This window comes from Rhinatrema bivittatum, chromosome 1 (genome assembly GCF_901001135.1).
Source record: "Rhinatrema bivittatum chromosome 1, aRhiBiv1.1, whole genome shotgun sequence".
In the NCBI taxonomy this organism is placed as follows: Eukaryota; Metazoa; Chordata; class Amphibia; order Gymnophiona; family Rhinatrematidae; genus Rhinatrema; species Rhinatrema bivittatum.
This window is the reverse complement of record NC_042615.1, coordinates 218,174-230,919: the sequence shown is the minus strand read 5'-3', so window position 1 is coordinate 230,919 and position 12,746 is coordinate 218,174. Positions and strand designations below refer to the sequence as shown.

The 12,746-nt window shown below is 52.8% G+C and overlaps 1 protein-coding gene across 1 annotated transcript in view; it reads right to left on the bottom strand.

The window, feature by feature from the left end:
* The window catches only part of CCNA2 (cyclin A2), a 36,939-nt gene that overhangs the window by 23,473 nt on the left and 720 nt on the right, over positions 1-12,746 (bottom strand). The window contains exons 2-3 of the mRNA XM_029590896.1: positions 8,055-8,307; positions 7,380-7,495 (exon numbers count right to left, since the gene is read on the bottom strand). Coding sequence (XP_029446756.1) covers positions 7,380-7,495; positions 8,055-8,307 — 369 coding nt within the window. The remainder of the gene's footprint in view (positions 1-7,379; positions 7,496-8,054; positions 8,308-12,746) is intronic.

Sequence of the window (12,746 nt, the reverse complement as noted above, 5' to 3'; positions counted from 1 at the left end):
GCCAGGGGCTCCCTTCTCCCCTCCCAGCACAGCCCTCAACGATCCCTGTGAGCAGGCCGCCTGACAGGCAGCTCAGTCACAGCAAGGATACTTCCCTGAATCCCAACCGGCAGGTGGAGGCGGCGGCTTCAGGCCCCACCGAGGGAACCAGTCCCCTGGCGGTCAGTGGTGCCAGGGTCTTGGGCTAAAGCCTGGCAGGGGTATCCAACCTCAGAGGGCTGGCCCTGCACAGGAACCTGGCACCTGGGGGAGCAGAAGTCAGGCCTGCTCTGGGTATGTTCAGGAAGACAGCCCTTATGGGGTTGCCTCACCAGCAGGCACAGGATTTCACTTGGCCACAACCAAATTTGGGAAAGTTGTTAGAGTCCTTTTTACTCTCGGGAAGAGCAAGCCCCTACCAGGCAAGAGGCGCCCTGGAACTGGGCAAACAGCTCCTCGCAACAAAACCCCCTCTTTTGGAGGGTCACAGACATCCTCAGAGGGGGGGCTGCTGCAGGAAACTGCCCCCTCCACCATCACCTACCACTGGTACCTGCAGCCAGGTCTGGGCTGAACCACAGACATCCTCAGAGGGGGGGCACTGCTGCAGGAAACTGCCCCTTCCACCATCACCTACCACTGGTACCTGCAGCCAGGTCTGGGCTGAACCACAGACATCCTCAGAGGGGGGGCTGCTGCAGGAAACTGCCCCTTCCACCATCACCTACCACTGGTACCTGCAGCCAGGTCTGGGCTGAACCACAGACATCCTCAGAGGGGGGGCTCTGCTGCCGGAAACTGCCCCCTCCACCATCACCTACCACTGGTACCTGCAGCCAGGTCTGGGCTGAACCATCACAGACATCCTCAGAGGGGGGGCTCTGCTGCCGGAAACTGCCCCTTCCACCATCACCTACCACTGGTACCTGCAGCCAGGTCTGGGCTGAACCATCACAGACATCCTCAGAGGGGGGGCTCTGCTGCCGGAAACTGCCCCTTCCACCATCACCTACCACTGGTACCTGCAGCCAGGTCTGGGCTGAACCATCACAGACATCCTCAGAGGGGGGGCGCTGCTGCCGGAAACTGCCCCTTCCACCATCACCTACCACTGGTACCTGCAGCCAGGTCTGGGCTGAACCATCACAGACATCCTCAGAGGGGGGGCTCTGCTGCCGGAAACTGCCCCTTCCACCATCACCTACCACTGGTACCTGCAGCCAGGTCTGGGCTGAACCATCACAGACATCCTCAGAGGGGGGGCTCTGCTGCCGGAAACTGCTCCCTCCACCATCACCTACCACTGGTACCTGCAGCCAGGTCTGGGCTGAACCACAGACATCCTCAGAGGGGGGGCTCTGCTGCAGGAAACTGCTCCCTCCACCATCACCTACCACTGGTACCTGCAGCCAGGTCTGGGCTGAACCACAGACATCCTCAGAGGGGGGGCACTGCAGGAAACTGCCCCCTCCACCATCACCTACCACTGGTACCTGCAGCCAGGTCTGGGCTGAACCATCACAGACATCCTCAGAGGGGGGGCTCTGCTGCCGGAAACTGCTCCCTCCACCATCACCTACCACTGGTACCTGCAGCCAGGTCTGGGCTGAACCACAGACATCCTCAGAGGGGGGGCACTGCTGCCGGAAACTGCCCCTTCCACCATCACCTACCACTGGTACCTGCAGCCAGGTCTGGGCTGAACCATCACAGACATCCTCAGAGGGGGGGCTCTGCTGCAGGAAACTGCCCCTTCCACCATCACCTACCACTGGTACCTGCAGCCAGGTCTGGGCTGAACCATCACAGACATCCTCAGAGGGGGGGCGCTGCTGCCGGAAACTGCCCCTTCCACCATCACCTACCACTGGTACCTGCAGCCAGGTCTGGGCTGAACCATCACAGACATCCTCAGAGGGGGGGCTCTGCTGCCGGAAACTGCCCCTTCCACCATCACCTACCACTGGTACCTGCAGCCAGGTCTGGGCTGAACCATCACAGACATCCTCAGAGGGGGGGCTCTGCTGCCGGAAACTGCCCCTTCCACCATCACCTACCACTGGTACCTGCAGCCAGGTCTGGGCTGAACCATCACAGACATCCTCAGAGGGGGGGCTCTGCTGCCGGAAACTGCCCCTTCCACCATCACCTACCACTGGTACCTGCAGCCAGGTCTGGGCTGAACCACAGACATCCTCAGAGGGGGGGCTGCTGCAGGAAACTGCCCCCTCCACCATCACCTACCACTGGTACCTGCAGCCAGGTCTGGGCTGAACCACAGACATCCTCAGAGGGGGGGCACTGCAGGAAACTGCCCCCTCCACCATCACCTACCACTGGTACCTGCAGCCAGGTCTGGGCTGAACCATCACAGACATCCTCAGAGGGGGGCTCTGCTGCCGGAAACTGCTCCCTCCACCATCACCTACCACTGGTACCTGCAGCCAGGTCTGGGCTGAACCACAGACATCCTCAGAGGGGGGGCACTGCAGGAAACTGCCCCCTCCACCATCACCTACCACTGGTACCTGCAGCCAGGTCTGGGCTGAACCATCACAGACATCCTCAGAGGGGGGGCGCTGCTGCCGGAAACTGCCCCTTCCACCATCACCTACCACTGGTACCTGCAGCCAGGTCTGGGCTGAACCATCACAGACATCCTCAGAGGGGGGCTCTGCTGCCGGAAACTGCCCCTTCCACCATCACCTACCACTGGTACCTGCAGCCAGGTCTGGGCTGAACCACAGACATCCTCAGAGGGGGGGCACTGCAGGAAACTGCCCCTTCCACCATCACCTACCACTGGTACCTGCAGCCAGGTCTGGGCTGAACCACAGACATCCTCAGAGGGGGGGCGCTGCTGCAGGAAACTGCTCCCTCCACCATCACCTACCACTGGTACCTGCAGCCAGGTCTGGGCTGAACCACAGACATCCTCAGAGGGGGGCTCTGCTGCCGGAAACTGCCCCTTCCACCATCACCTACCACTGGTACCTGCAGCCAGGTCTGGGCTGAACCATCACAGACATCCTCAGAGGGGGGGCACTGCAGGAAACTGCCCCCTCCACCATCACCTACCACTGGTACCTGCAGCCAGGTCTGGGCTGAACCATCACAGACATCCTCAGAGGGGGGGCACTGCAGGAAACTGCTCCCTCCACCATCACCTACCACTGGTACCTGCAGCCAGGTCTGGGCTGAACCACAGACATCCTCAGAGGGGGGGCACTGCAGGAAACTGCCCCTTCCACCATCACCTACCACTGGTACCTGCAGCCAGGTCTGGGCTGAACCACAGACATCCTCAGAGGGGGGGCACTGCAGGAAACTGCCCCTTCCACCATCACCTACCACTGGTACCTGCAGCCAGGTCTGGGCTGAACCACAGACATCCTCAGAGGGGGGGCTCTGCTGCCGGAAACTGCCCCTTCCACCATCACCTACCACTGGTACCTGCAGCCAGGTCTGGGCTGAACCACAGACATCCTCAGAGGGGGGGCTCTGCTGCCGGAAACTGCCCCTTCCACCATCACCTACCACTGGTACCTGCAGCCAGGTCTGGGCTGAACCACAGACATCCTCAGAGGGGGGGCTGCTGCAGGAAACTGCCCCCTCCACCATCACCTACCACTGGTACCTGCAGCCAGGTCTGGGCTGAACCATCACAGACATCCTCAGAGGGGGGGCGCTGCTGCCGGAAACTGCCCCTTCCACCATCACCTACCACTGGTACCTGCAGCCAGGTCTGGGCTGAACCACAGACATCCTCAGAGGGGGGGCACTGCAGGAAACTGCCCCCTCCACCATCACCTACCACTGGTACCTGCAGCCAGGTCTGGGCTGAACCACAGACATCCTCAGAGGGGGGGCTCTGCTGCCGGAAACTGCTCCCTCCACCATCACCTACCACTGGTACCTGCAGCCAGGTCTGGGCTGAACCATCACAGACATCCTCAGAGGGGGGGCACTGCTGCCGGAAACTGCCCCTTCCACCATCACCTACCACTGGTACCTGCAGCCAGGTCTGGGCTGAACCATCACAGACATCCTCAGAGGGGGGGCTCTGCTGCCGGAAACTGCCCCTTCCACCATCACCTACCACTGGTACCTGCAGCCAGGTCTGGGCTGAACCACAGACATCCTCAGAGGGGGGGCTCTGCTGCCGGAAACTGCTCCCTCCACCATCACCTACCACTGGTACCTGCAGCCAGGTCTGGGCTGAACCACAGACATCCTCAGAGGGGGGCTCTGCTGCCGGAAACTGCCCCTTCCACCATCACCTACCACTGGTACCTGCAGCCAGGTCTGGGCTGAACCATCACAAACATCCTCAGAGGGGGGGGCGCTGCTGCCGGAAACTGCCCCTTCCACCATCACCTACCACTGGTACCTGCAGCCAGGTCTGGGCTGAACCATCACAGACATCCTCAGAGGGGGGGCACTGCTGCCGGAAACTGCCCCTTCCACCATCACCTACCACTGGTACCTGCAGCCAGGTCTGGGCTGAACCATCACAGACATCCTCAGAGGGGGGGCACTGCAGGAAACTGCTCCCTCCACCATCACCTACCACTGGTACCTGCAGCCAGGTCTGGGCTGAACCACAGACATCCTCAGAGGGGGGGCACTGCAGGAAACTGCTCCCTCCACCATCACCTACCACTGGTACCTGCAGCCAGGTCTGGGCTGAACCATCACAGACATCCTCAGAGGGGGGGCGCTGCTGCCGGAAACTGCCCCTTCCACCATCACCTACCACTGGTACCTGCAGCCAGGTCTGGGCTGAACCACAGACATCCTCAGAGGGGGGGCGCTGCAGGAAACTGCCCCCTCCACCATCACCTACCACTGGTACCTGCAGCCAGGTCTGGGCTGAACCACAGACATCCTCAGAGGGGGGGCTCTGCTGCCGGAAACTGCCCCCTCCACCATCACCTACCACTGGTACCTGCAGCCAGGTCTGGGCTGAACCATCACAGACATCCTCAGAGGGGGGGCGCTGCTGCCGGAAACTGCCCCTTCCACCATCACCTACCACTGGTACCTGCAGCCAGGTCTGGGCTGAACCATCACAGACATCCTCAGAGGGGGGGCTCTGCTGCCGGAAACTGCCCCTTCCACCATCACCTACCACTGGTACCTGCAGCCAGGTCTGGGCTGAACCATCACAGACATCCTCAGAGGGGGGGCTCTGCTGCCGGAAACTGCCCCTTCCACCATCACCTACCACTGGTACCTGCAGCCAGGTCTGGGCTGAACCATCACAGACATCCTCAGAGGGGGGGCGCTGCAGGAAACTGCCCCCTCCACCATCACCTACCACTGGTACCTGCAGCCAGGTCTGGGCTGAACCACAGACATCCTCAGAGGGGGGGCTCTGCTGCCGGAAACTGCTCCCTCCACCATCACCTACCACTGGTACCTGCAGCCAGGTCTGGGCTGAACCACAGACATCCTCAGAGGGGGGCTCTGCTGCAGGAAACTGCCCCTTCCACCATCACCTACCACTGGTACCTGCAGCCAGGTCTGGGCTGAACCATCACAGACATCCTCAGAGGGGGGGCACTGCTGCCGGAAACTGCCCCTTCCACCATCACCTACCACTGGTACCTGCAGCCAGGTCTGGGCTGAACCATCACAGACATCCTCAGAGGGGGGCTCTGCTGCAGGAAACTGCCCCCTCCACCATCACCTACCACTGGTACCTGCAGCCAGGTCTGGGCTGAACCATCACAGACATCCTCAGAGGGGGGGCGCTGCTGCAGGAAACTGCCCCTTCCACCATCACCTACCACTGGTACCTGCAGCCAGGTCTGGGCTGAACCATCACAGACATCCTCAGAGGGGGGCTCTGCTGCCGGAAACTGCCCCTTCCACCATCACCTACCACTGGTACCTGCAGCCAGGTCTGGGCTGAACCATCACAGACATCCTCAGAGGGGGGCTCTGCTGCCGGAAACTGCCCCTTCCACCATCACCTACCACTGGTACCTGCAGCCAGGTCTGGGCTGAACCATCACAGACATCCTCAGAGGGGGGGCACTGCTGCCGGAAACTGCCCCTTCCACCATCACCTACCACTGGTACCTGCAGCCAGGTCTGGGCTGAACCACAGACATCCTCAGAGGGGGGGCGCTGCTGCCGGAAACTGCCCCTTCCACCATCACCTACCACTGGTACCTGCAGCCAGGTCTGGGCTGAACCACAGACATCCTCAGAGGGGGGGCTGCTGCAGGAAACTGCCCCCTCCACCATCACCTACCACTGGTACCTGCAGCCAGGTCTGGGCTGAACCATCACAGACATCCTCAGAGGGGGGCTCTGCTGCCGGAAACTGCCCCTTCCACCATCACCTACCACTGGTACCTGCAGCCAGGTCTGGGCTGAACCACAGACATCCTCAGAGGGGGGGCTGCTGCAGGAAACTGCCCCCTCCACCATCACCTACCACTGGTACCTGCAGCCAGGTCTGGGCTGAACCACAGACATCCTCAGAGGGGGGGCTGCTGCAGGAAACTGCCCCCTCCACCATCACCTACCACTGGTACCTGCAGCCAGGTCTGGGCTGAACCACAGACATCCTCAGAGGGGGGGCACTGCAGGAAACTGCCCCTTCCACCATCACCTACCACTGGTACCTGCAGCCAGGTCTGGGCTGAACCACAGACATCCTCAGAGGGGGGGCACTGCAGGAAACTGCCCCCTCCACCATCACCTACCACTGGTACCTGCAGCCAGGTCTGGGCTCTGGCATGGGTTGAGGAGATGCAGCCAATGTTGAAGAGAAAGGGGGGGGGGGGGGGGGGGAAGAGATGAACTTGGGTTGAGAAGTTTGTCCCCCCAAAGCCTGGACAGAGCTGGCTTGGCTCACACTCCCACAGGACATAACCTCAGCAGCAGATGCTGTGACGGGGCAAGAATTAGGGTTGCTCAGCCCCTGTACAGATTGTTAGAAAGTGAGTCTGCCCGTTGGTTTTGACATCCTTCAGCTTCCTCCAATGTCACTGGTGTGCACGCAGGAGCGGGAAGTAAAAATATTTGGGGCCAGAGCCCCCTGGCAAGAAACTGGCTCTAAGCATCGTCATAGGTGTCCGAAAGCTTGCATCTTCAGGAGGGGAGCCCTATGGTGTCCTGTGAAATATATATTTTGTTTCTGGGCGTGAGTAACCACAATTATAAGTTCTCAATGAATACCACATGGAGACTAAATCCCTACTCCCACTTCTTGCTTTGAGGGGCAAGTACCAGTCGTGTTTATAAGCCAGGCCTGATCTGTAGCCTTCTGGTCAAACAATGGCTAGACAGATGTTAGAAAGCCATCGCAGTTAAACGAAAACGTTCCTGGTGTCAAAGCCCCAGGACATGGCTTCTATATTCAGCTAGAACGGAAAGAATCTTACCTCCATTTCCCTGAGATACGTATGAATGTCCTCTGCATAATCTGGCACCTCATTAGCACTAACTGCTTTCTCCCTCACGTCCGTAGCTATTGAAGTATCCAAAACCATGGGGGAGCCTAAAAACATAAGGAGATTTATCACAGCTGAGAATCAAGACTCGGTAAGAAGATTCAATAGTCAAGAAAGCTTCAATTTCCCACTTCCCCCCAAAACAGGCTCTGCAACTTGGAGCCCCAACCAGGACCTGCTTACAGCCAAGTTGATAAAAAGCAAGGTCAACGTGCCACAGAGCATCGTTCAGGTAGTGAGTGCCCCCTCCCTATAAGACAGCAATACCAATGAGCTCTGCCGAAACCTAGCTGTCACAGCATCAAATGTTATCCTTAAGTCACTAGATTAGACATTCAGATTCCTTGGCTCCAGCCAGCCCCCATGACACGGATCCCCCTATACATGCCGGCTCCAGCCAGCCCCCAAGACTCGGACCCCCCTATACATGCTGTCTCCAGCCAGCCCTGGTCCTCCCATGGCTATAGAAATACACAAGTTAACTGTAATGCATTAACCATTTTGTTTGACTTAAAGATACCAGGTTTAACAAGTTTAGGGCTGTCACTTTTCCCCAGTATCCCCTAAGCCTCAGAGCGCGATCGTTCACCCCTGAAGATGACATACCGAAGCTAAGATCCATTGTACACTCAAGAGGTGCCAAGGGCTTCCTGCCTCCCAGTGAGGTCACCGCTGCATTTAAGTCCAGGAAGTTCTCATTGGAGACCATTTTTGGGGGGGCTGCCGGCCTCTTGCGACTTGCCCCATCAGGCTCGTCCACATGGATGGAGAAGGCAGGCTGTTTGCTGGCTGCTTTCCCAGCTGGGATCTTTCCATAATTCTCATCATTGTTACTCAAGGGCCCTTGCACAGGAAGAACCTGAAAGGAATGAGAAAGTTGTGCATTTTTCCAGGCCACACCACTGTGCTAGTAATCAGATGAGGACAAGTAAATGGCAACTACTAAATCACCCAAACACACAAGGCAGTGGAATTAGGGAAGAGAAAGGGAACACCGGTTTCTTCTCCCATTAGAAGAGATTCTGTAGCTTTGAGTTTAATCCCTCTGCACAGCTCCAATGAAGGGAGCATAGATCCCAAAAACTCCCTCCTCCAACTTCAGTTCTCTGTTCCAGAAAGGACCCTGGAGCTGCCTCTCAACTGATTTATGGGGTAAGAGGGTGAGACAAAAACCAAGAAGACATGGGACAAGCAGATAACACTTGGTAATATGAAAGAGGGTGAAGGCAGATTGATTAGATTAGGCTAGACTACAGTTTCTACATTTCAGAGTAACAAACGCTTTTAGGGGCAGACTCTTAGAAGCTAAGTTCATTCTTCAAGGAACCAACCTTTCAAAACAAAATATGTTTGTATATTCAGACCAGAATAGGTCAAAAGAACTATTACTGTTATTCAGACAACCACCAAAAAGGACTGAATTGCACAGGCTGAGTAAACATAAGCATGGGTGTAGCTTGCTTGTTACGGCTGTTACTACCCCTAACTAATTAAGCTAGATACTTGACTTAGATGCAGCTCCAGCACTGCTCTCTACATCAATGGCAGGGGTGGAAGGTAAATAGTACCAAAAGGTTACTAAGGGCCAAGAGTAACAGATAAGTATGAGAAAAAAATAAGTGTGAAAGCTTGCTGGGCAGACTGGATGGGCCGTTTGGTCAACTTCTGCCATCATTTCTATGTTACTGCACAGTTTAACTTCAATGGAAATGCTTACATTAAAAAAAGTCAGAAAGACTTAAACCATAAGGCTGTTCCCAGATTAGTCCCAAATGCCTGTGTTTTGCCTCCCTTCCACCAAATGAAGACAGTTTTACTGACACTGGCATGTAACCGAGCGTGCCACCTGCAGTCCCTCAGTATTTCTCTGTCTCTAGCAGATAGATGTGTAAACCTGCAGTCTGGACTTAGCTTAAAAATAACTAAATTAAAATGAAGAGTTTGCGATGCCTTCTAGGAGGTCGGCAGGCCCTGGTTTTCCACTGAAAAAAATTGACCATTTAATCCTACTCTCCATTTCCTGTCTTTTAACCAGTTTGTAATCCATGATCCCAAATCTATTTCACTCCCAGGGATAAGTGATGGCTTTCCCCCAAGTCTGAGGGCTAATATTCAGTGTCACTTAGCCAGTGAAGTGGCAGCAGTTAAATATTCGGTTGCTACTTACTGGCTAAGTATTTATCCATGTGAGTGGTTAGCAGGACCTACTTATCCAGCTAACATTTCCAGGAATTATAGACTGCCTGAACAACTCTAGGCAACTTATAAAATTAACACTCATGAACTAAGACAAAAAACAAAGAAAATGAATCAAAAACCAAACATAGCAAATTACTCTTCCATTTGAAAATATTTCAGCTGTATAAGCTCAATTAAACACTAAAGGTTTTTGTAAGATGCAAGGCCTCCAGTAAGGAGTTGCATAAAGCAGGACCACTTACTCTCATGAGCCTGCCCGATAGCCCATGCCAACTGAGGAGTTTCCAAGTATCCTCATACAATGATTTTAATGCATTATAAATATGCATGGAGTTCATCCAGGGCAAGGAATTCACATTTAGCATTATGAATAAGTAAAGCAATCTTGAACTGAGTTCTTGCTTCAACAAGTTACTAACGTAATTCCTTTATCAGAAGGGCAGCTTGGGCTTTTATTCAGCCCCTGTATCAGTGGATTGGCTGAGTTCTGCAGAACTTAAAAAGCACACAAAAAAAAAAACTTTGGCAACCCAATAAAGGGAATTACAGTAACCTAGAGTAGGCAAAGTGCTTGCACCACAGAGCTAGAGTTATAGTTATTAAGCAACGTCTAAATGCCTCAACAATTGTAACTTATAGTAACCTGACTTCACCATGGCCTTGATTTGGTCAGTTATCTACAAATTCTTATCTAGCATGCTCTTAACCTTTGCATGTGCTGCAACAGGGATCTCTATAGCCTCTAATGCAAAGGACGCAGGTACATCAGCTTGTTTGCCCTCTGTAGTCCATAACTTCTGTTTTCCTCAAATTTTAAGGACAATACATGATGCATTAACCAAAATTTATTTAACGTTTCTTTTATACCGATGACCGTTCGCACATCGCATCGGTTTACAGTGAACAAAAAACCATTGGGCAGAGCCCTTACATATAACAGATAACATAGTGAACTAGGCAACATATAAATAATTTTTGGGAGGAGCCCTTACATAAAACACACATCAATGATTAGATGCTATGGGATTGAACTATAACAATAACTATATACAGATTAGTGCACAGTACAAAATGTTCACAAATGTTCACAACTGACTTAACTTAGCTGGATAAATTTGTCTGGCTAACATAGCTAACCACCTGGGCTTTGAATACAGACCCCCTGGCTAGTAACTGGGCTTTTCCTTCAGGAACTTGTCCAACCTCACTATTTTAGATGCCTTGACCGTGACCTCTGGCAACAGATTCCATAGCTTGATTGTGCATGGCACGTAGAAGATCAGTTCTATGATTTGGGGAAAATCTGGTAGTTGCTAGTTGTCATGAATATCCTAGTGCTTGAAAGGGTGAATAACCACCCTCTATTTACCTGTTCCATCTCACGCAGGATTTTAGAAATCTCAGGCATCTGCTCCATTGTAAAGAGCCCTAATCTGCTTGGTTTCTCCATCCTCATTTTTGTCACCCTGTGCCTTTTCTATTCTTTGAGATGGGACGACCGGAACTGCTCATTACTCCAGGTGCAATAGACAGAGGGTACTTTTCCTGGGTGGGGACTCCATCATGGACCCCAGCAGGTGTACCTGCAGTTGGGATTCTTTTCCCTTGTGTGCATTGCTCTACACTTTACCACATTAAATTGCATCTGCCATTTAGATGCTTAGCCTTCTAGTCTCACAAGGTTTTTCTGCAGATCCTCCACTGCTGTTTTAACACAAAATCTGTTTTGAGATGTTATCTGCAAATTTGGTCACTCACTCCTTTCCCAGATCATTTATGAACATGATCACGCGTACAGGTCTCAGTAAAGCTCTTCAGTATACTCCCATTAATGACCCCTCTATTTGGAAGACAAACCATTTAGTCTTACCTTCTTATCAGGTCGATACTGTAAGGTGTGCTTGGCTAAGAGCATTGTTTAACATTTGGACGCGTGTCCACTACCCCTTATACTATAAAGAGTTTAGAGCCTGAAAAACACATGGCCAACTCCCCACAGAAACTAACAGCAGTCATCATAAGCAAATGCATGTTGATAAGGTTATTATTCACCCGGGATACTGAAAGTAAAATGTGCAGCCAATCTGAACGTTTTACACTAACACCTGCCCAAGGAGGAACCGAAAATGTAAAAAAGGTACTGGTCAGACAGGTTAGAAGATGCTCAATTTTACCACCAACTGTTTTTCCTAACCCATGGCTATCCGGTTTATTTTTTCTCATACCTAAAGATTAATATGAGTACAGTCTCTCTCATATATGGATATTCTATTAGTCATAAATGGAATTTCCAATCCACGATCCAGATAGCATATATTATTTGAATCATGTAACCGAAAGTTTATTGGCACTTACTAGCTAATTTATAATCCTAACCAGACTTATGTGCCTATCTGTAAACCATTGTGATGGTATACCACTAAACAGTATAGAAAAGTTTTTAAATAAAATAAACTAATGTTCAAAACTGAGCATCCATTTCCTGAACCTGCTGATAGCCACCTCTCCTGGGTTGACACTATTAAGGCAGTGCTAAGGATGCACCATCATCCCTTGCACCTCCTTTTTAGCACAACCCCTCATTTAAATACAGGATCACACACTCAGGAGAGGTGGCTGGGCTTGTGTTAGGAGAGCAGGTGGTTAATACAGAGCACCCATTCTACCACACTTATTGAATTTGCCTTATCTAGTTATCAAGCAGATCCCACGACCTCCCAGTTTCCTAAGCAATCACATGGAACTTTAATTGCCTTCTAAAAATCCAGATACACCATATGAACTGGCTCACCTTTATCTACATGTTTACACCTTAAAGCACAGTCTAAAACGTTAGCAAGGCAAGAGACTTTCCTTTGCAAAACCCAAGTTGACTCACTTAAGCTATTATCTATGCAACTAGTGATTGTGCTTTGAAAGATAACTTCTAATATTTTGCCCAGCTCACTAGAATCTTAATGGTTTCCCAGACCACCCCAGAGCCTTCCAGAAACTGGTATACTGGCCACCCTCTAGTCTTCAGGCAATGATAAATGCATAACCGACAAAAAGGGAGATAGATTCTAATTTCTAGAGAATAGATTCAAAGCTTTAGATAAG